Source organism: Paramisgurnus dabryanus, chromosome 4, assembly GCF_030506205.2.
Source record: "Paramisgurnus dabryanus chromosome 4, PD_genome_1.1, whole genome shotgun sequence".
NCBI classification, from domain to species: domain Eukaryota; kingdom Metazoa; phylum Chordata; class Actinopteri; order Cypriniformes; family Cobitidae; genus Paramisgurnus; species Paramisgurnus dabryanus.
The window spans coordinates 22,201,837-22,222,339 of record NC_133340.1 but is presented as its reverse complement, the minus strand read 5'-3'; the positions used below and the strand labels follow the sequence as shown (position 1 = coordinate 22,222,339).

Below are 20,503 nucleotides of genomic sequence, written 5' to 3'. Positions count from 1 at the left end.
ATTCAGAGTTATATTTTTAACACCAGTCTTTTTTAACACCGATCTTGGTGTGGATTATATAAACACCAAATAGTGTTGATTTAACACTGGTAGAGTTAATTTAACACTGGGGATTTTCCTGTGCATTTTTTCTGACAGTCCATGATTACATGCTGTAGCCTACAGTGATGTCAGATGTTTAATTTAGCTTTCTGTAAATGAGACGTCACATACTGTATGTAATGAGACGATGGAGAGAGGGTGGAGCTTCAGTAAATAGAAAACTAAGGCTATAAACCTTAGACCTTCTGTTTTAATGGGCAGGTTTCATTGAGTTTATATATCTCAATGAGAAACATAAAAGGTATTGCAGCATAGTATGTTTAACAATGAGGAACATGTCATGTTTACTCATGATGGTGACCCCTCCCCCTTTCTGCTGCATGCTTCCTCTTTCTATACTTTGAATTATCATCATGTTGCTTCATATTGTTAATGAATGACTACTACTGTGAAAAGGAAGTGAAAAAATAAAACTGAAATGCATCTAGTTTCATTGTGTTAACACTGTCTCACATTAACTCTTTATGATTTATGAGTATGAACTGATGGAGTAATTGTGTGAGTTATGACCCATCTACAAGACAAAAGTGTGTGGGGGTCTCACCCAGCAGAACAAGAGAAAAACACTTCCTAGCTTGCTGATAAGATTAAAATTTGTCTAAAAACCAAAATTTTGTGTATAATGTACACATTAATAAAATAAAATTATAAAGAAATCATTACAACCTAAAATACAAAACAAAGCCTATAAAAATTTGTTAAGCACAATTCGTTTTACTTATTTACACATAAACAACCGTGTCAGTGTCAACCCCTATTTAAAATCAATGTAAAATATAACCATAAGGTGGTTCTGAAAGCACCTTCCCAGATGGCAAGCAACCATTGAAACAATGATAAATATTGCTTAACTGAAGCAAACACTAAACACCATAATGGTGGTTTATTAATATATACATTTTTTTCATCATTAACGAAGGGTGCAAACGTGATATGGATTCTATGAAATTACTATTGACAAATCAACAATTTTTAACATTGTTTCAATGGTTGCTTGCCATTTGGTTTAAGCATAACCCTAACACAAAAAATTACTTACTGTACTAAACGAAATTAAACTAAATGTTACTCGGTCGTTCTCTCTGTCATGAAAAAACAGGACCTTGGTCAACATTTCCTGTAACTGAGAAACTGATAACCCTGCCCACACAGTGTTACATTCTCAGTTTAATGCCCACATTTACGACACCTAGACCTCCTTTCTGCTCTGGTCTTATCATCGTAAGTCACACCCTCGTGCTCACATCCTCATCTCTCATTTTATACACTACAGTTACAGTTCTGAATAAAGAAAATCACAGGTATGTGTTGTATGTGTCTTTATTTTTAATATTTTTATATTAATGTGTTTGATATGAAAAGTGAGCTGTGGTAAAATGTTGAGTACATACATGTATATCTAATGCTAATTTGAATTCAAAACAGTACTGTTGTTTACACAAGAGACTAGGAACCAGAGCAACGCACATCCACTTTGAATTTGATCATGTTCTCATTGATAGGGTTTGATGATGGAGAAAGAATCCAATCCACCTCCATATTCCGGTCCTCAGGTGACTCAAACGGGCATGAACTTACCCGGACACCAGGGAGCTTACATGGCTCAAACAGGTAAACCTGCGCTCTGCCTCTATCTCATAAACAAGATTACTCATCAGAACTCACTGATAGCAATCAACTTACAATGTTAAAATGTTTGCGAACCCGTTAACACCTGTGGTCTAATGGAAAATGTGACAGATACAAAGCATTAGTAACAGATACAAATCGCCAAAGAACATGGCTTACTGGAACAACGGTGCAAGGTTCATGTAAAAGGAAATCAGGAAGTAAGATGTCGATCAATGGGATACACAGTACCTGGAAAACAAACACTGTGTCCTCAGATTGTCCTTTATGACTTCAAAGGGCGAGAAATAAAAAGAGCTACAGTATAAAGAGAAATAAAACTAGCTGACAATGACCAGTATCATTCGAATATACACAGTAAATTCCCTGGTGTTAATTTTAACACCGGTCGGTGTACAAAATGGAACCACCATTAGGGTGTTAAAGTAACACTGAAGCAGTGTTGAAGTTAATGAGATAATGAAGTGATGATTAAGACATTAATGGTGAACACCTGCTGGTCATTCTGTGTCAAATCAACATCATTTTTGGAAATTTTGATTTGATTACTCTTTTTCTGGAGAAAGTAATACTAAAATGATAAAAAGACAAAATATGAAATGCAATAGATGAATACAGCAAAATCCCCAGTTAAATAAACACTGCTGGGTGTATATATGGCTCCATCTTTTTTTAGAGCGTTAAAAAGTAACACTGAAGCAGAGTTAAAAGCTGCAATCTTTCACTTTTGCCTCTCTATCATCATCTCTGTTTGAAAACTTATATAACTTGCAGAGTTATTTTCTAAACCTGGATGATAAGTTTAACTTAAGTTTTAAACTGCTGTCAAAAACAAAATACAAGTGCTCAACTATTTCAGCATCCACACACGTGATTTAGTAAACAAATCTTCTTTCTGACGAGAGTGTAATCACAAGTCAAATAGACATTTACCACAAAATGTATCACATTAAATCTCAAGTTTGTGTTTGTTTTAGATTAATTTGAAGTCACCATTATGGTGATTAATGTTGCCTTTAGTCATTTGTGCCTTGACCTTCACTGAACTAACTCTCCTCTTGTTGCAATTGCAACAGTGTTTCATTGAGATCGCTTGTTCGTTGCTCGATATAATGGAAACTCTTTCAGAGCATCTGATGTTGTTTGTTTATAAGATAAACTACCAATTATTAAAACCTGAGATTATAATTAAATGATAAAGAAATGAAGTATGCAAAACACAAGATCTTTACATATGACACTGCTCTGACTAAGATTGCTGTAGTTTTTATTATTTTTTTTTTTTGCTCAAGAGAGACATCAACACTTCGGATACAAATCTCAACAATGGTGACAGTAAATGGTAAGAGAGTCGTACAATTTTGTCATGTTGCAATGCATGATGGGAGTTATGAATGAGTTTTATACAATCCTGTTACCCAGCATGCATTGCAGCATGAAGCTTTGTTGTTGATTGTCACCATGATTGTGCTTTATAGGCTGATTGTTGATGTCTCAGTGTTGCTGTTTAATATCATAAATTCAATTTTTGTTCTAAATTTTATACTTAAGACTATATAGATTCTTGCAGTACCACAATGATGACAAAACATAAAATTACACAGCTTTACTCAAGTATTAATTTTTCAATTGAATCACGAGACATATGCTTTCATAAAAATTAGTATAGCAAGAGTTAAGACTTTATTCATCTCAACCGCTTCTGATCTAACAGATGTGTTTCATAAACACACTGTCATGATGAGCAGAAGAAAACTAATACTAAACCTCAAGACCCAAGTGGCCAACTAAAGGAAACACTAATCGACACAATGGTGACTTCCTTTTTTAACCAGATTTACAGCAGTTGTATAGAAGTTAAACTTATCATCCATGTAACTACAAGCAAGGTGTAATTTTCGTTTTTAAACAGATATGATGATAAGAGGGAAAAAGTAAAAGATTGCAGCTTTTAACTCTGCTTCAGTGTTACTTTTTTACACTCTGTAAGATGGAGTCATATATACACACACAGTGTTCATTTAACTCTGGGGATTTCATCTATTGCATTTAATATTTTGTCTTTCTTCATTGATTTTTATAAGGCAGTGGCTGGAAGTCAGCTCTAGTTCTTGTATTTTTTGTCCTTCAGTGATTTATTATCATCAGGTGTCTTCAACAATCAAATAATCATCACTCAAATCATCACTTAATTATCTTATTAACTTTAACACTGCTTCGGAGTTACTTTTAACACCCTGCCGGTGGTTCCCATATGAACACCGACCAGTGTTAAATTAACACCAGGGAATTTACTGTGTAATGTTCTGCAACCTTCAATCGAAAAACATTATCCCCATATACATATAGTAGGCCCATGTGGTGGCAGGAGAACTCTTTGAGCTTTTGTGGAGATGCTTTGATCTTCTCAGTCAACCCAATCTTATCTTTTTACAGATCCGTCACTTTACCCCCCTCCACCTCCATATGGATTTGGAGCTTCGCCCACTAATGTCCAACCCATGGCAGTTCCTGTAGGTGAGTGCTCAGAACCAAAGAACCGCACTCAGATGCATAACGCCACAGGATAATATACCATATACTGTATTAGTTGTCTTAAAGGGTACCCCAACTATAAACACATGTATGGCTTAATGGATTAACAATGGGATTGGCTATATGAATGTGAAATTAAAAACCCATCACAATACATGACATCAAAAGCTGTTCACAATCATAACCCGTTGTATTAACGATACAGCGATAGAAACATGGTAAACACAGCTTCAATCATTAGTTGTAAAATAATGTGAAACAGAAGATGAGAGTTAGAAATGCACATAGACAGCAGGTGGCGATATATGGACATTTTCATGCCATTAAAAATACACCATACACAAACATCAACGTCTAATTTGCACTGGCTATTGTATTTATATTTGTTAGCTTTTAACGGATGCATGCACTTTAGTTACGCAGGTGGTGGTGGTGTCCACCCTCACCGATGTCCCGGGTCGCATTACCTGTCCTCACTGCCATCAGGATGTCATCACGGAAACTGAACATCTCAGTGGTTTGCTCACATGGTTAATCTGTGGAGCCCTTGCTATCTTTGTGTAAGCGTAATAACTCAAGAGCCAAGATAAACACAGAGCATTAATGGAGATAAACAGAAGTACAGATTTGTTCATATACAGTATGCTGATGGATCTTGTCTGCCGTGTTCTCACAGGTGCTGGCCATGCTGTTGCATCCCTTTCTGTGTGGACTCGTGCAAAGATGTAAAGCACAGCTGTCCAAACTGTAAAAATGTAATTCGTGTTTATAGCCGTGTGTAGCATAGTCTGAACCAGAGAGCATGAGGAACCACAGATAAAACCAGCAGAGCTCAGCAGACGACTCTGGGGCAGATCCACACCGGAGCTGCCAACTTCGGCCCATATAAGGGCCAGATCCGCCCTGGTGTCTTCTGCTGTCTGGTATGGGAGTTTTTACCTGTATGTGCTATAAATTATTCAAAGTCTACTAAATTCTAAATCCGTTTTTTGTAAGAGAGTGGAGTAAATTAAAAAAAACATGTAAAAAGGTGATGGGCTAGGCGACACCTACAATGTCAAGTAAAAAGAAATGTAAAAATAAACTTCCCCCTCTTACTGAGAATTATATGGTCTGTGATTTGAAGTCTATGGTGTAATGTAATTGTGCCGCCATTGTAATTCTAAAACAACACATTTAAGCATAGAGAAAATCTATATTAAAACTATTTTACATACTTATCAACATTTTGCACATGTAACGTCTATTTTAACTGTGAAATAAAAATGTATCTTGAAAAGTGATAATTTGAACTGGCAATGAATATTTGCGTTTGGTGTGAAAAGTAAGAATGTACTTTGACACAATTGGATTTGCATACGTCAAATAAGGCTGTGCAATACACATGCATGTTGTACTACTATCACTAGCATGCCATCCTCTCCATTAATAAAGTATTTCCTTCTTGAATCCGAATGATCATTGCTAAAAGTAAGAAGAAGAGAAGATCATAATGCTAGAACAAAACACGTGTGTCCGATGAAACTGTCTATATGCTTCCATATCTCGTGGCAAGTCATGTCATGAAAAATTAGATTAATTTATTTGTGTTATTGAGAGGATTTTCTGCTGTTTTTCATGCCGTTGGAGCATGAATATCTTTTTTTGTGTTACGAATTTCTATAAACAGTTTTCTGTGTCAGTGGCACGACTTTCTTCTTTATTGTGTCATTTTATATTTTTTTCTCATTGTTTTTCCCTATTTTTAAATCATAGTTTTTATATCCATGACATTCAAAAATGAATTTAAACATTAGATTAAATACTGCTGGTCTAACTTTATTTCTTTTAAAGCAATGATAATTTACTTGAAGGAAGTATACAAGCTTTTTATAGCTCCTCCCCCTCCAACATCACCACATGACAGTGTCTACAGGTAAGTACTTGACTAAGGCTTGTCACCTGCTGATGAAACACACAGGTATGTTAGTATTAAGATTGTTTATTTGTATTTCCTTTTATTTATATTTAAATTGTGTTGTGTTGAACAGTATAGCTGACCTGTTGTTTTGTTTATTCTGTTGATTTGTTGTTTTAGTATTTTGAGTAGTTTTAAAAACTAATAAATCTGTCACTGGGGCAATACCCTTTCAAAAGTACACCTTTGTATCTAAAGAGTGCATATTAGCACCTTAGAGGTATTGGTACCAAATGTATTTATATTTACACCTGCATGGTTCATATTATAATATAGGACATTTTTAAAGGTGCAGTCCCAGTGATTTATAAAAAAAATCCAATTAATCTATATTATTATTTTAGTATTAATATTATACATGTAATTGTTTATTATTATTTTTATTATTATTCATTGATAGATTAAATGAAACATTTGTAATTTTGTTAGGCCAAAATTGGGGAAATAAAAAAGTCACAGGACCGAAAGTGTACACCTTTCCTTATACATAAAGGTAAATATTAGCCTGAAATATTGAAATGGTAAATACAAAGTAGCTCAGAGTCATGTTGTATACTATAGTAATAAACATTTCCATCTTTGTTTCTGTCGCTCTGACTCAGTGTCGACTCAGTGTTTGGTTGCCTTTCGATTGTTAGGTCGTCATGGAGAGACAAATAAGTCTTTGTGTCATCATGTGGACTGGAAAGATAAATAATAACATGCTCAGATTGACTGGCACATATTTAAATAATTGTACTCTTATTATGCCATTCAGTTTCAAAACAGGCTTAGCTGCTCTTCAAATACAATGTCCTTATATATAAACTGCAAAGACTTTTAGACATTCAGAGAAAACAGAGCCTACATTCAATTTTCCTCTCTTTCAGATCTTCAGTAATGGAGAAAGACATGAATCCACCTCCATATCCTGGACCTCCAATGAACCAAAGCAATGTTCCCTATCCTGGTCAACCGATTGCATACCAACCTCAACCAGGTGAGTTTCTCAATAGTATTGCCTAACCAGATCTAGTTTACATTACAACCTGTTCTGGGCAAGAACCATCTGCTTATGGTAAATGTCTGTCTGACTACCAGCCAAACCGGTTTAGCTAACAAAGCTCCAAAATAATAGACCTGCTCGAAAGAAAGCATTTGAATTGCTTTTAGAAGCACAGACTACTTCTTTTTTTTTGTACAGAAAACAACATATTTACAAAAAATAATTTGTGACCAGAATTCAGTATCACAGTAAATAAAAATTTAATGTAACACTTTACAATAAGGTTGTATTTGTTAACCTAAGTTAATGCATTAGCTAACATGAACTAACGATGTACAAGATTTATTAATCTCAGTTCATCATCAGCATTAAACTCATATATTATAAAAATCAGCTGTTAACATAAAATGAATATTTGTATTGGCATAAACTAACATTTACAAAGATTAATAAGTAAAATATTTAATTATTACTTATTGTTAGTTTGCGTTAGCTAATGCATTAACTTATGTTAACAAATACACCCTTATGTAAACTGTCACCAAAAAAAATTATTAATATGTTCCCTTTCAAGTGCCTGGGGATCTTTGACATATGACTTAATATTTCCTCCTCTCATTCAACTTGATATCTTCACACAACTGTTTTCATGAAGATTTTTTACTGTCACCTCATGTATCAGTGTAACATCTGATATCAGCTAGCTCTTATAAACGTCTATTATGCATTAACTAGTTTAGAGCTAAACGTCAATTGGATTATTTGTGTGAAATTTGTGATGGTGTGACATGTACCTTTTGTTCCGGTGGGTTCAGTTTACCCCCCTCAATCCTCACAGCAACAATATGACGTCACAAGAGTCACCACCACGACTTCAGCTGCTGTACAAGCACCTGCCGTAGGTGAGCATTTATGTCACTGTTGCACTTCATATAATTCACATACTTTTTATTACTTAGAGGGATGGTTCAGAGAAAAATGAAAATTCGTTCATCATTTGTTCACCCTTAAAGGAGCTGTATGTAAGATTTACTTTTAGCGGTGGAAATTGGTACCACAGCAAAAAAATATTTTTTTAAATTCGCATTTGTAGGTCATTGCTGTCTTATTTATACAACTGTAAAAACTGGCAACCAAGCTGTCGAAATACCAGTGGTGGCCGGTGACTTTGTTCAATGCAAAGTTTGTCACAACATGTATGTAGCCCGTTGTGTGTGGTTTGTAATTTCAAAATATGTGTTCTGCGCGTCAAGGGATCCTATGTTTTTCACGTGTCTTGTCGAAATAAGTGCCTGCTGCAGACGCGTCCAAAGGGTTTATGATAAAAGAGACGCTCGCGTTTGCCAGATACTCGCATAATCTCGTGCGTAATCACAGTTTACTGTTAAGGGAGTGTCTTGCGTTTATTTTGAGAACGTGAGCATTTCTTTTATCATAAACCCTTTAGACATATCTGAAGCAGGCATTTCTTTAAAAAAAACACCTGAAGCTTCACATGACACAACAAACACATATTTTGAAAACACCAGCAACAAACATGACACTCCAAACACGTATTTTGAATTTGTGCCCCTCGGATGAGCAGTCACGAGCCGCCACTGCGAAATACCATATTGGGTATATTGGCGGTGGGCAGGACGACAAAGACCAAAAAAAATTTTACAACACGAAAAGGGCTTTTATAAAATAATAACTACAGCATTGTTTTTCAGAGAAACTGATATGTAAACTTACGAATAAATTATAGCATTTTTTATTTCGTACAGTTGAGAACCTACATACAGCTCATTTAAGTTGCTCAAAACCTGTATAAGTTGGTGTTGAACACAAAAAAAATATTTTGAAGAATGTTTGGGTTGATTGAAATGTAGGAATTTTTTATTCTGTCACAACCCCCATTTCCATCCTGTACAATCTGCATTCCTTTGCAAACTGATATTGATCAAAGACTATTGGCATAGTTGTTCATCTAGTACAGTGGAGGTTAAAGGTGGTCTTCTGATTTGTCAGTTTAAATGTATCAGGTAATATCTTCTTCACATTGGAAACTTATTCACATTTTAACTTTAAGTCAGTATTGTTATTATTAAACTTTTCATTTATAAATCTGTTGTTTCATTTTGATCTAATGGTAATACTTCAACGCTACCTATTGCAATATAATATATTTATATTCTAACAATGCTCTCCCACATATTTTGCCATTATAACTGTGCTTATTTCTGGCATTGGTATAAGTTGCAGATAGGTGGTTATTCACAAGAAATACACAGTTTTAAACCATCTTGCTGTTAACGTTTCTTTAGTCATTTCGGCATTCCTACACTCTTAGAACGAATGTGTTAAAATCAACACATTACTGTTGATTCTGGGATAACACACTAAATGCGTTGTCCCAGAATCCACCCATCTCTGTGTTATTATTGAAACAACACATTTTGTGTTACTTTTAACACAACTTGTGTTTTTTTGAACACAAAATCAACACAAAATTACACATAATGTGTTAAAAGCTTAACGCACAAAGATGTACAGCTTGAACCACTGTAGCGAATCCACACAGTTTTGGTGCCGAAACACAGAAAACGCTTGCAGTTTTCTTCTTTCTTCCGAAACTTAAGATTCCTTACAGTTGTAACAAAGCAGATCTGGGACACTAATAATACTATGAAAATATTATTATGGAAATGAATGGTGCCCCTAGATCAGTTTAGTTAGGAACATTGCTCAAAATAATCTTCTTTTGTGTTCAGCAGAACAAAGTCATTTTACTTGAGGTTGAATTTTCATTTTCGAGTGAACTATACCTTTAAACTTAGATTGAAGCTACCCTCCCTGTATGATCTTTCTAGCAAATCTACACTTTTAAAAAATAAAGGTTCTCAAAGAGTAGAACCATTTTTGGATGCTGTGGATGTTGGGGTTACTGTATGTAGTTATACAGCCCAACAAAGAGCCTTTATTTTTAAGAGTATGATTTCACCTTGTATTGATAACCACCTACCATTTTTTGTTTGTGTTTGTAGTCACACAGTATGTGGTTATGCCACTCAGCCTGACTGATGTACCAGGACAGATCAAATGCAGTTACTGCCAGCAACAGGTCATCACAGAGACGAGATATGTCAATGGTCTACTCACCTGGGCCATCTGTGGAGGTCTCGGTATTTTTCTGTAAGGAACCATATTCACTATTATTATTATAATCACACTAATGCTTTGAGGTCATGGTGGAACAATTTACCATTGTTCCTAGTCTACATGGTGGTGATTTTGTGTGAACTCGTACGATGTGAAATGGACTTATGATTATCTGAGAAAAGCACAAATTAAACCCAAGCCCAACATCACTGGGGCACAAGAAGATCATACTAAAGTGTACAGTATGAATAATATACACCATAAATAACATGTGATAGTCATGTGCATCTCGTCAGTAAAGCCGGTTCCTTGACAAATCGCCATCACCTGCTTTCAGATGGAGCGGCATCTACTACACAAAGCCGCAGTTTACTGACAATCGGGGAAGTTTTGCATTAATTATCACGGACGTATCACCTGCAATATGCATGCGATATGACCCAGCTTATATGATATGGCGATTTACTACTAATCAGGGAACCGGCTTTACTGAAGAGAATCGCATGCGATTAATGGTGCAACCCTACACAAAACCTACTTTTTTATGCTGTACCTATTAATGGTCCACAATTGTTCATGCATACAGGTACATGCACAAAGATGAATGACTGTCAGAACTTTTGGGTGACATCTAACCTGAGCCAAGCCCCACCAGTTAAACAAATTTTACCATGACGCGCCCAGCTATGACATACACTCTGCTTTATTTCCTAGGACAAACAAATAGGCAAATTAAGAGTAAAGTTCGCTTTTGTTCACCTGATACTATTTTAACATGTCAACTATGTTAATGTATGATTCAGGCTAATGGCATTTACAATCAGTTAATGCCATCAGTGTTAGTACTGCATAGGTTGCTTTGTGTTATGAAAGAAAGATACTGAGTAGCCTAAAGCGAATACAACCATTTTGCTCATACTTAACAAATCCAACATAAGATCTTCATTCGTCACAGTTTTGACATGGCATGACGTTGTGTTTTCAGGGAACTTTATTGCCCAATTAGAATTTCCCAAAGTATCTGCTCCTTTATAACACTTAAAACTTCATGCACCGCTAGCTACTAACATAGGCAGAGCAACGCAATCCTGTAATTTCTGGTGACATGAGCGACAGTGACTTTAGGTGACAGGAAGTGGGTGTGACAAAATTAAGAGAACTTTATTCAAACGATGAGCAACTTCGAGAGTGACTACCAATGGGAGTGAAGCAGTGGAGTTTACATCAGCCGTCTCTTATCAGTTACTGCTAGGATTGCCAACTGTCCCGTATTAGCCAGGACATCCCATATATTGAACCTAATTTATTTGTCCTGTTTTTTTGACTGCTATGCTGATTTAACCAGTGACTGATGCAACAGGCTTGTTCGACTTCACGTGGTGGTGCCATAAGAACCGAGAGGCAGATAACATCAAAATCCCACGAAATCATACAAAGGAGACTGCTTTCGAAATTCTTATGCAGTATTTGATTTCATTCACCTATCAGTTCTTGCGGCGCTACAAGCAAAAACAGCATGGGGTTTTTAGTGTGTGAGTCACAAGTGTTTTTAGACAGATATAAAAGGTGGGGTGCATGATCACTGAAAGCAAATGTTGATATTTGAAATCACCTAAACAAACACGCCCCTACCCCAATAGAATCTGGAGCTTTTTTGATAGACATACATGCTCCTTACTGCTGATTGGCTACAAGTGTGTTTTGGTACTTCCTTTTCTAGTGTTTTTCAAAAGTCATGCATCCCGCACTTAAAGGTTATTAAAGGTAATGGTTCAATTAAAGGACTATGTTTAAAGTACCTGCTGTAAATTAACAAACATACTATATGTTGCCAAGGCATAAGAGTTATAAATTAATATTTAATTAGGAGATTAGCTATCATTTTAACGAATTATATCTTGTGTCCCGTTTTTCAGGATGAGATAGTTGCAGTGGGCGGTTAAGCCGCAGTCACACTAGACTTTGAGCATAAAAGTATTTTCAAGACGTTGATGCAGAGGGTGGGCGGGGAGCTGATCGTCATTATGATATCTGGGTTCGTCCATGTGGGCTTTTCAATAGAGAGAAAAGTCACAGAGTAACATAACGTTTTTGTACTGGTTATAATGATCCACGTGATATGAATTTGCATCGTCACACAAGCTTGCATTTCCAACAAGAAGCATTCTCATGCATATAAATGGAAGTCATTGGAATGAAAAGTCTAGTGTGACCGGAAAAACAAGTCAGTGGCAAGTCAGTCACTGAATAACAAGACACCCACTTACAAAAAGTCAAAATTCACTTCTCAGAGGCACGGAAGTGTTTCTTAAACTGATTTTTTTCTCAAACTGAAATTAAACACATTGTTTCGAGTTTTTCTCGTCTCTGTCATGTTGTTTCCACGTGATATCAGGAAACAAGGTAATGTGCACGTGACGACGAGAGAGGTGACGCGCTGCGTAATCGAGTTACCCCTCCAACTTTTGAATGTTTTACTGAGATTTCTAATCCTGAGCGAATTGACCATAAATATTACAGACGTCCTGTGGTAATATTACATTATGCCATCTACCCCTAGGATGACCATACATGCCATTCTTCCCGGACGCGTCCAGGCCAGGATTTTGGGTGCGTCTTCCTGAAGTGGTATTTTTTGACCACACACGCCAACATGGTTCTCACATTTTAGTTGAAAACATAAGACATACAAACGTTTTATTCTTACTTTAAAATGTACTGGTTGCTTCTCTGAAATAGTAAACCTCGATGGATGACGTATGAGGTCGACAAATAGGACTTCCAAAAGACGCATCCGAAATCCTGGCCAGGATGCGTACCGGAAAAGTGGCATGTATGGTCACCCTATCTTAGCCTGGCTCCGCCCTCCTACGTGCTTCCGCTTAATTTTCATTTCGCTTCAGCAGTACGTCTGGGATGGCTCTATAGAATTTAGTTTTCTCCTGCAAAAATCTGCAGGACCAATCAGCGAACAGATGGGGGTGGCTAAGAACGATGACGTTGAGGTTGTGCGTCAGTTTGAGTTGTAGTTCAGTAATGACAGCGGAGAAAGATGTGAGAAAAGCTATTCGGTCCGTTGTTGCAAAACTGCCGAATATACAGAAGTTAAAGCCGGAGCAAGAACCAGGTTTGCTAACTTTTGTTTGTCTGATTATTCTGACTTGTTGTTTCCGGACGGTTTCGGTGCATGATATACGTCACGACCACATGTTATCCAATAGTTTTAAACTTCAACAATAGACCCTCCTTAACGGAAGTAACGCTTTGCAATGGAGCGTGGCCAGACTCTCTGTACAAATGAAATGAATGTACGAGAGTCTGGTTGGACCAGGCTAACCCTATCTACCCCTGTAAAACAAATGCTGTCTGACTAGGGCTTAGGACAACCAGAATAAGAAACGCTTAGAGAGATTGGGGGACACACAGCACGTTATTTTTGAAATGTGAACTTTATAGATAGTCCCTTACCCACCATTTAATTTACAACGTTGGATAAGCATTCAAAGTTTTTTTTAGCTGTATATGTGCTCCCTGGGACCAAACCTGTGACTTAAGCTCTGCTAATGCAAATTTCTGATTGTCATTCAGATTAAACAGCATTAAGGCAACAGTGACACTGCCGGTAGGAATGCTAAATTTGTAAACGCTCCTATGAGTCGTATTTTATGGAAATGAGTTTGAGAATAGATTAGCTTTTCCTTATTGAATTACTTAACAGAAAAACACAAAACACACTCATTTGTGTCTGTTTTGTCCCTGCAGGATTTGGCCGTGTTGTTTGATTCCATTCTGTGTGGACGCCTGCAAGGATGTAGAGCATCGATGCCCAAACTGCAGAAATGTTGTTCACAAGTACAAACGCATGTAACTCACTCAAAAACACACATATCCCAAGCAGAACTTTAGATCAGTTTCATGAATGTACCAGGACTGTCCCAACACCATAGTAATTGTGTCATTTTCTTTCTTCTGTTATAAACAAGAATCGTATATCATGCACAAGTTAATTTAACACGTTTTCACTCTTTGTTGCCATTTTTGCACTAATATGTTTTATGAATGCTTTATTTAATTAAATATTTTTCCCAAAAGTCTCCAAAGCTTTCTTCTTCCAACATTTACTTATGCATTTGGCAGATGCTTTCATCCAAAGTGACTTTCAAGGTATACATTCTTATCAGTATGTGTGTTGCCTGCATTCAAACCCATTTGCGTTGCTAACACAATGCCCTAACAACTGAGCTATACAGAAGTATAATATAATTTGGGGTTCCACTCACTTAAGCCTACACCGATTCTTATAGTTGAGTGTTCAGCATCATCTACAGATACTGTATCTGCTGTCAATAACTCATATTAAACATTTGAAAACATTGTATATAACCTTATTTGAACCTGGTTATATTTCCAATTGTAGCCTAGTGGTTAGAGAGTTGGGCCTGGAACCCAATAGTTGCTGGTTTGAGTCTCACACCCTTATATTTTTACTTTTATTTTAGTACCTTCTCTTGCCTTACTGTCGTGATTCTTTGTTTGTTAAAGAGATACAAAACAAACAAGAAAGGCATATATACTGACATTGCTGAGATTTCACAGGTTTATCTTTCTACCCTGCAAGCAAAACCTACAGTGGCCCCATATGGGCATAGCCCTAGGGCCCTGCAGGGTTGGTCATTGGCGAAACATTGGCCCCTTAGCGCTGCCCTGCATGGGCAGACCTCACTTAGCCCCCAGGAAGCCCTCACACTGACAAATCCCCACTGCTGGATGTATATATTGTCCCAATCTTACAGAGTGTTGAAAAGTAACACTGAAGCTCTGTTATCCTCTTTCTTACAATCTCTGTCTGAAACCTAAAATTGCTCATTCTGGCCAGTATTTACAGAAAAAAATGAATCAGCCCTCAACCTCTGGAGTGAGAAATCAGGACGGGGATTTTCCAGGCTACAATGTCCCACCAAAGGTTTCACGACATCAGCCGAACACTGTGGTTCAATTAATGTTAACATATTGGCATATAAAGGGTAACATTTTTCACAAATGTAATTAAAATTTCATATGAATGTTTCAGAGAGAAGTAGTTTTAAAAGATTAAATCATTTAAAGTGTAAAAAAAGGTGTTAATTTTATAAAATTTGACCCTGTTTAAAAAATAACAATGCATCAAAATCAATGCTGCTACCAATCTTTGACCCATCCCAGGGTCTAATAATAACAATCAAATGGTAGTTCAAATGTTTTTTTTTCTGTTAAAAACATGGGTTGATGTAAACAAACTGGCATATAAAGGGTTAACATTTTCACAAATTGAATTAATATTTGATATGTATGTTTCAGGCAGAAGTAGTTTTAAAAACTGACTCGTTTAAAGTGGGAAAAAATATTGATGTATGATATTTTAAGAGCAGGTTTTGGAAAGGTGTAATTTTTTTGCCTTAAGGAACATATACGTAATTTTTTTAAGGATCTCATAAGGGTTCAAATCCCTGTGAACAGGAAATTGCGATCACGATCGACTTTAGTTCTGTTTTATTGAGTGAAACAGAATATCAGACGATAGTGGGCGTGGCTTGTGTTTACAACTGTGAATTGATATAGAAAGTAAGTGTTTCATTTAGAAATGGAAATTGCAGCATACTGACAATTGGAGGGGGCGGGAAATTAACTGCTATAAAAATAGTAGTTAAATAATAACAATAATTTGAAATTAGGAGGTAGTGCGTTACATAACTCAAGGGCTTTGGTTTACTTGAAGGCTGATGAAGTAAAAAAGAGTTAGCAGACAAAAGGAGTGCGTGAAGAAGTGTATAAACTGATATGATCACAAAGGTATTCTGGTGCAGTGCTGTGTATTGTGTTGTATGTTAAAAGTTAAAATGTATCTTTTAAATGTTTTAAAGCCATTTAGTTTAGGAAAGTTGTTTTACAATGCTATTCCACTATGATTCATAAATTAAAAACTTAAAAATATTATTTAAGAAAATATTTAATAAATTAATTAAACATAATATAATTAAATATAAATTCCAATTGCAGTGGTATTACTCCATATGTGGTCTAGAAATATTAATATTAAGTTTCAATTAAAATGCATTCTACATTTATTTCTAAATGGTATAAAACCCTAATCTATAAAGTTCTAGCTCTCTTCCTCTCTTTCTTTCTCCCTCCCTCTCTTTCTCTCTCTCTCTCCCCCCATTTCTTTCTCTTTCTCTCTCCCCTTTTCTTCTCTTTCTCTCTTATATAAGTGAGTTTAGCCTGTATCCTGTCTAAACACCCCAGGTGAGTCTCTAAAGAGGAGCATCAGAGTTGAAGGTATGTGTCAGATTAAAATGTGCATCTGTTGATAAAAATAGAAAATAAGATTATTTTGGTGCATCACTTAGAAAAAGGGTCTTATGCATCTGTCTGTTATACTGCAAAACATGAATTATTTACAGTTAGTCACCTTTAAACATCTAGATTATAATATAAAAAGTTATACTGAGCACTGACAAGGTATTACTGTGATAGATATGGTAGAAAAGGAACAAAAATAGTATATGTGAAAAGTATTTCTTTTGGAGTAATATTAAGTTTAAATCAACCCAGATTTTTTTTCAAAATGCACATTAGCCGTGTTTGCACTATCGGGCTTCAAGCGGGCGTGCCAGTGCCAGTGCAGTGTCGCGTTTGCATTGTCACTTCCGAGGCATAATCGTGCTTCGCTGGTGCTTCGTTGGGGCTTAAGGCCCGGCTTTTCTGGCCCGCCGAATACCTTGGGCCAGAGCAGGCTTCTCGGGGCTAGGGGAGTGGTAAAGGTCAGAGGCGGAGTTTATCTGAGTCTCTGGCAAGATGCGTATTCATCTGTCTGCAGATTAAACTGCAGATTTTAAACTTTTAAAGATTTTTTAAATAATCGGGATCACCAGTAATTTACTGTTTAACGGAAGATGCCCGCTATGCTTTTTCGGACTGAAGAAAATGATGAACGCCGAACTCGTCATGCTAAGGATCCGGAGCACACCGTTACCGGTTCGGGAGAAGTTTATAAAGTTTCGGGCACAGAAAAAAACTGTTTAAAGTTCAACAGTGCACCCTCCATTAATATTGAAAAAATATTGAAATTTCAACAAACAACCATTATGGTGCTCAGTGTTTGCTTTAGTTGGACCCTTGACTCTTGAATTTCAAGTTCTTTTTTCACTGTTTTTATGTGTTTAAGAAAAAATACATGTGCATTAACAAGTCAACAAATTTTAACATTGTTTCAATGGTTGCTTGCTTTCTGGGATGTAGTGTGACCGATAGTAGTTTGTTGCTAATATCAAAATTATGAACTCAAATGATTGTCTGTTTTCTGGATCTGGCCTTGTTGTTTGATCCCTTTCTGTGTGAAGGCATGCAAGGACATAGAGCATCACTGTCCGCAGTGCAACATCGTCATCTACAGATATAAACGAATGTAGCTTTTTCTGTGATAATATTCAGAAAAGAAAGCTTGAAACACAAACCAAATTTGTTCCACAGCTTTAATAATAATAATGTTTCACCCTTCACTGGACATTAATCGAGTCAATAATTCATAAAAACACAATCATGACATGATGAAAGGTTTTTGATTTTGTAGCTTTTCTTCCTTATGTGATGATGCTGCTGATCAACCTTGTTAATGTAATCAAGCAAAATATATATTTTTATGATTCACATGTAAGGTGTTGTACCTATATTACACTTTCTGAGTAGCTTTGCACTCAAAAACGCAAACAGACCATGTGAAGTGCACTGGACAAGCTCATCTAGGTTTCAAACAAGGAAGTTGGATGAGATAAAATGCCCCGTAGAACGTAACCTTTGTCAATCCTCTTAATCAGATTTGTGTCACTTTACCCCAAAGTGTACTACAGTTTATAAGTTTACTATAGTTAATACTACAGAATATTATAGTTTACATAAACAAGTAACTACTTTAATATGCTATATGGTACAAGAAATGCTAAAGTATGTTACAGTATGAAATAAGCACATCAATCTGTATATCTATATAAATAAAACTTAAACTTGTAGCCTAATATTATTCTGCTTGATTTGTCACATCATGGAAAGAGTCAAGCACTTTGCATTGTGAAATACGTTGCACAATGCATTTTAGTTTTCTCACACATACAGAACATTTTTCTACTGTGCACATATTATTTAGAAGATAAATTAAATGTGTGTATAGAGCAGTCTAAAAGAGAGATGGAAATAGAGTTACATACAGCTGACAATAGTGTAGGCCAGGGGTTTATAAAATTGGGTCTGAAAAGACAAAGCAAAAAATTTGAAAAGTCTATGTGTAGCCAATTATTTAAGTTGGTAACACAGTTGAATGATTCTTAATAAAAAATATGGATATATAAAAGGGGTCTCTTGTTAAAGGTTCATTATATGTTGGTGTCCCTGCCATCAAAATGTTTTAAAACCCCTGATATAGGCTAGGTAAATAAAGAACAAGACATTAGGATCCCATCTGGTGGCTAGTAAATGAAACTGCAACATTCTTTACTGTAATATAGTTTCTTTGAAATTGGTCCATCTTTATTTACTGCAATAGCCCTACTATAGTAATGTTTATTATTCAAACATTATTATTGCTAGTTTTCTTTAGTTACATTTTTCACAAAAAATTACTGTGTACGCATAAAAATGAGAATAGAGAGCTGTGTTTCAAATGCAGGGACATAGCCTGAGGGTTTTCCTCTCATTGTTCTCTGTGTATGAAGTGGAGCTTGACTTGACCTGACTGTGTCTTTTAAAGAAAGACCGGTCTGTCTGACTGCTCTCTTGCTAATTGCTTTCACCTCTTAATGTGCTTCTTCTTGAAACTTGAGAGGTTTGTTTGTTTGTTTGGATCGGGTAAGGAAAGTCTGCCGACTCAGGTTCTGTCCTGTGTGTTCTAATGACCCTTAAGGATAGCATGACGATATAAACAATACAGGCTTTACCAACTGACCCAGATAGCAAGGGACAAGACAGAAACCATTGAGTCAATATCACTTTTGCACCCTTCATTAATGTTGAAAAATTATGGGGGGGGGAATTATTATGATTGTCAATTATGGTGATCAGTGTTTGCTTTAATTTTGCTCTTGATTCTTGGCTTTTATTAAGCTAATTCTTTTTCAGTGCTTGTATGTGTTTAGTACTATGTTAATATCCAGCATGCATTACTGCTTTTTGTGGTAAAATATATACGTTTTTTGAGTGTTGATTAACCTAGTTTTACAACAATAATGATTTAGCTATCATGGTTTTCAAAACAATGGTTATTTTGTGGTAACGATGGGTTTACTACAGTAACCATGTTTTTTGTTTTAAATGTAGTAAAACCATGGTTAATATTCGCAAGGAAGATTCATGATGTCAGAGATTGATTCAAGGGTGTAACTTTTTTAAAGTGTATTTTTATAATTCAAGACTATGACAACCATAACACTGTTGTATCACATCATCAACATTACACTCTCTTATTTAGGTAAACCCACAATGATTAAATTGACCGGAGCCGATTAGATCTTGGTTTTTGTCACAGTCCTGTCCTTGTGTTCCCCTGTATTAGTCTTTTATTTTGAAGTTATGTCTGTTAGCCATGTTTGTAGTTCATTGGTCCTCATGCTGATTGTTTCCCAGGTATATCTTTTTATCTTGTTTACCCTTGAGTATATATAGCTCTAGCGTTTCTTTTGTCAGTCGATGTTGGTGTAATGGTTGGTTTCTGTGTCCTGTTCTGTTTTATATCTGAATTACCTTGTTTTATGTTTGCTTAAATGTCTGCATTTGGATCCACTGCCTCTGTCTGCCTTCATCCCTAATTTACAGTTTTCTTTGCTACAGATATATTTTTAACTCTGTTTAAACAACCAAAAACACTTACCATTAAAATACAAGTCAACAGCCCAGCTAAATCAAACACGGATCACCATAATGATTTTTGTTGAAATTTTAATGTTTTTTAACATTAACCAAGGGTGCAAATGTCCTGTTTATTCAATGCAATTAACATCTGTTTTAACATTGATTAAATGGTTGCTTGCTATCTGGGCAACTTCACTACTTCACATTTATAGGTGTCACATACAGTATATGTTTGGCAGCTTTAAAGAATTAAAAACATGCTGTTAACAGTATATAAT

The 20,503-nt window shown here is 35.9% G+C and overlaps 2 protein-coding genes across 4 annotated transcripts; both read left to right on the top strand.

The window, feature by feature from the left end:
• The first annotated feature begins 1,280 nt into the window (after window positions 1-1,280).
• Window positions 1,281-6,059, top strand: LOC135785686 (lipopolysaccharide-induced tumor necrosis factor-alpha factor homolog). 2 transcript variants are annotated; one of them, XM_065295154.2, is made up of 5 exons: window positions 1,281-1,403; window positions 1,605-1,713; window positions 4,168-4,248; window positions 4,682-4,826; window positions 4,943-6,059. In XM_065295154.2, exons 2-5 carry the CDS (start codon window positions 1,611-1,613, stop codon window positions 5,046-5,048), a joined length of 435 nt encoding a protein of 144 aa, XP_065151226.2. In that variant the 5' UTR covers window positions 1,281-1,403; window positions 1,605-1,610; the 3' UTR covers window positions 5,049-6,059. The 2 variants fall into 2 exon arrangements, with proteins under 2 accessions (XP_065151226.2, XP_065151225.2); XM_065295153.2 differs by having other exon boundaries at window positions 1,282-1,323.
• Window positions 6,060-6,165: 106 nt separating this feature from the next.
• Window positions 6,166-14,443, top strand: LOC135785689 (lipopolysaccharide-induced tumor necrosis factor-alpha factor homolog). 2 transcript variants are annotated; one of them, XM_065295158.2, is made up of 5 exons: window positions 6,166-6,226; window positions 7,093-7,202; window positions 8,024-8,110; window positions 10,235-10,382; window positions 14,112-14,443. In XM_065295158.2, exons 2-5 carry the CDS (start codon window positions 7,103-7,105, stop codon window positions 14,215-14,217), a joined length of 441 nt encoding a protein of 146 aa, XP_065151230.1. In that variant the 5' UTR covers window positions 6,166-6,226; window positions 7,093-7,102; the 3' UTR covers window positions 14,218-14,443. The 2 variants fall into 2 exon arrangements, with proteins under 2 accessions (XP_065151230.1, XP_073670428.1); XM_073814327.1 differs by lacking the exon at window positions 6,166-6,226 and adding an exon at window positions 6,605-6,716.
• The last annotated feature ends 6,060 nt before the right edge of the window (window positions 14,444-20,503 follow it).

Excerpts from the sequence above, each read along its gene's own strand:
- LOC135785689 (XM_065295158.2), top strand. The coding sequence starts at position 7,103 with ATGGAGAAAGACATGAATCCACCTCCATATCCTGGACCTCCAATGAAC. Across the intron at positions 7,203-8,023 it reads TGCATACCAACCTCAACCAG|TTTACCCCCCTCAATCCTCA; the intron begins GTGAGTTTCTCA and ends CGGTGGGTTCAG. Across the intron at positions 10,383-14,111 it reads GGAGGTCTCGGTATTTTTCT|GATTTGGCCGTGTTGTTTGA; the intron begins GTAAGGAACCAT and ends TTGTCCCTGCAG.
- LOC135785686 (XM_065295154.2), top strand. The coding sequence starts at position 1,611 with ATGATGGAGAAAGAATCCAATCCACCTCCATATTCCGGTCCTCAGGTG. Across the intron at positions 1,714-4,167 it reads AGCTTACATGGCTCAAACAG|ATCCGTCACTTTACCCCCCT; the intron begins GTAAACCTGCGC and ends ATCTTTTTACAG. Across the intron at positions 4,827-4,942 it reads GGAGCCCTTGCTATCTTTGT|GTGCTGGCCATGCTGTTGCA; the intron begins GTAAGCGTAATA and ends GTGTTCTCACAG.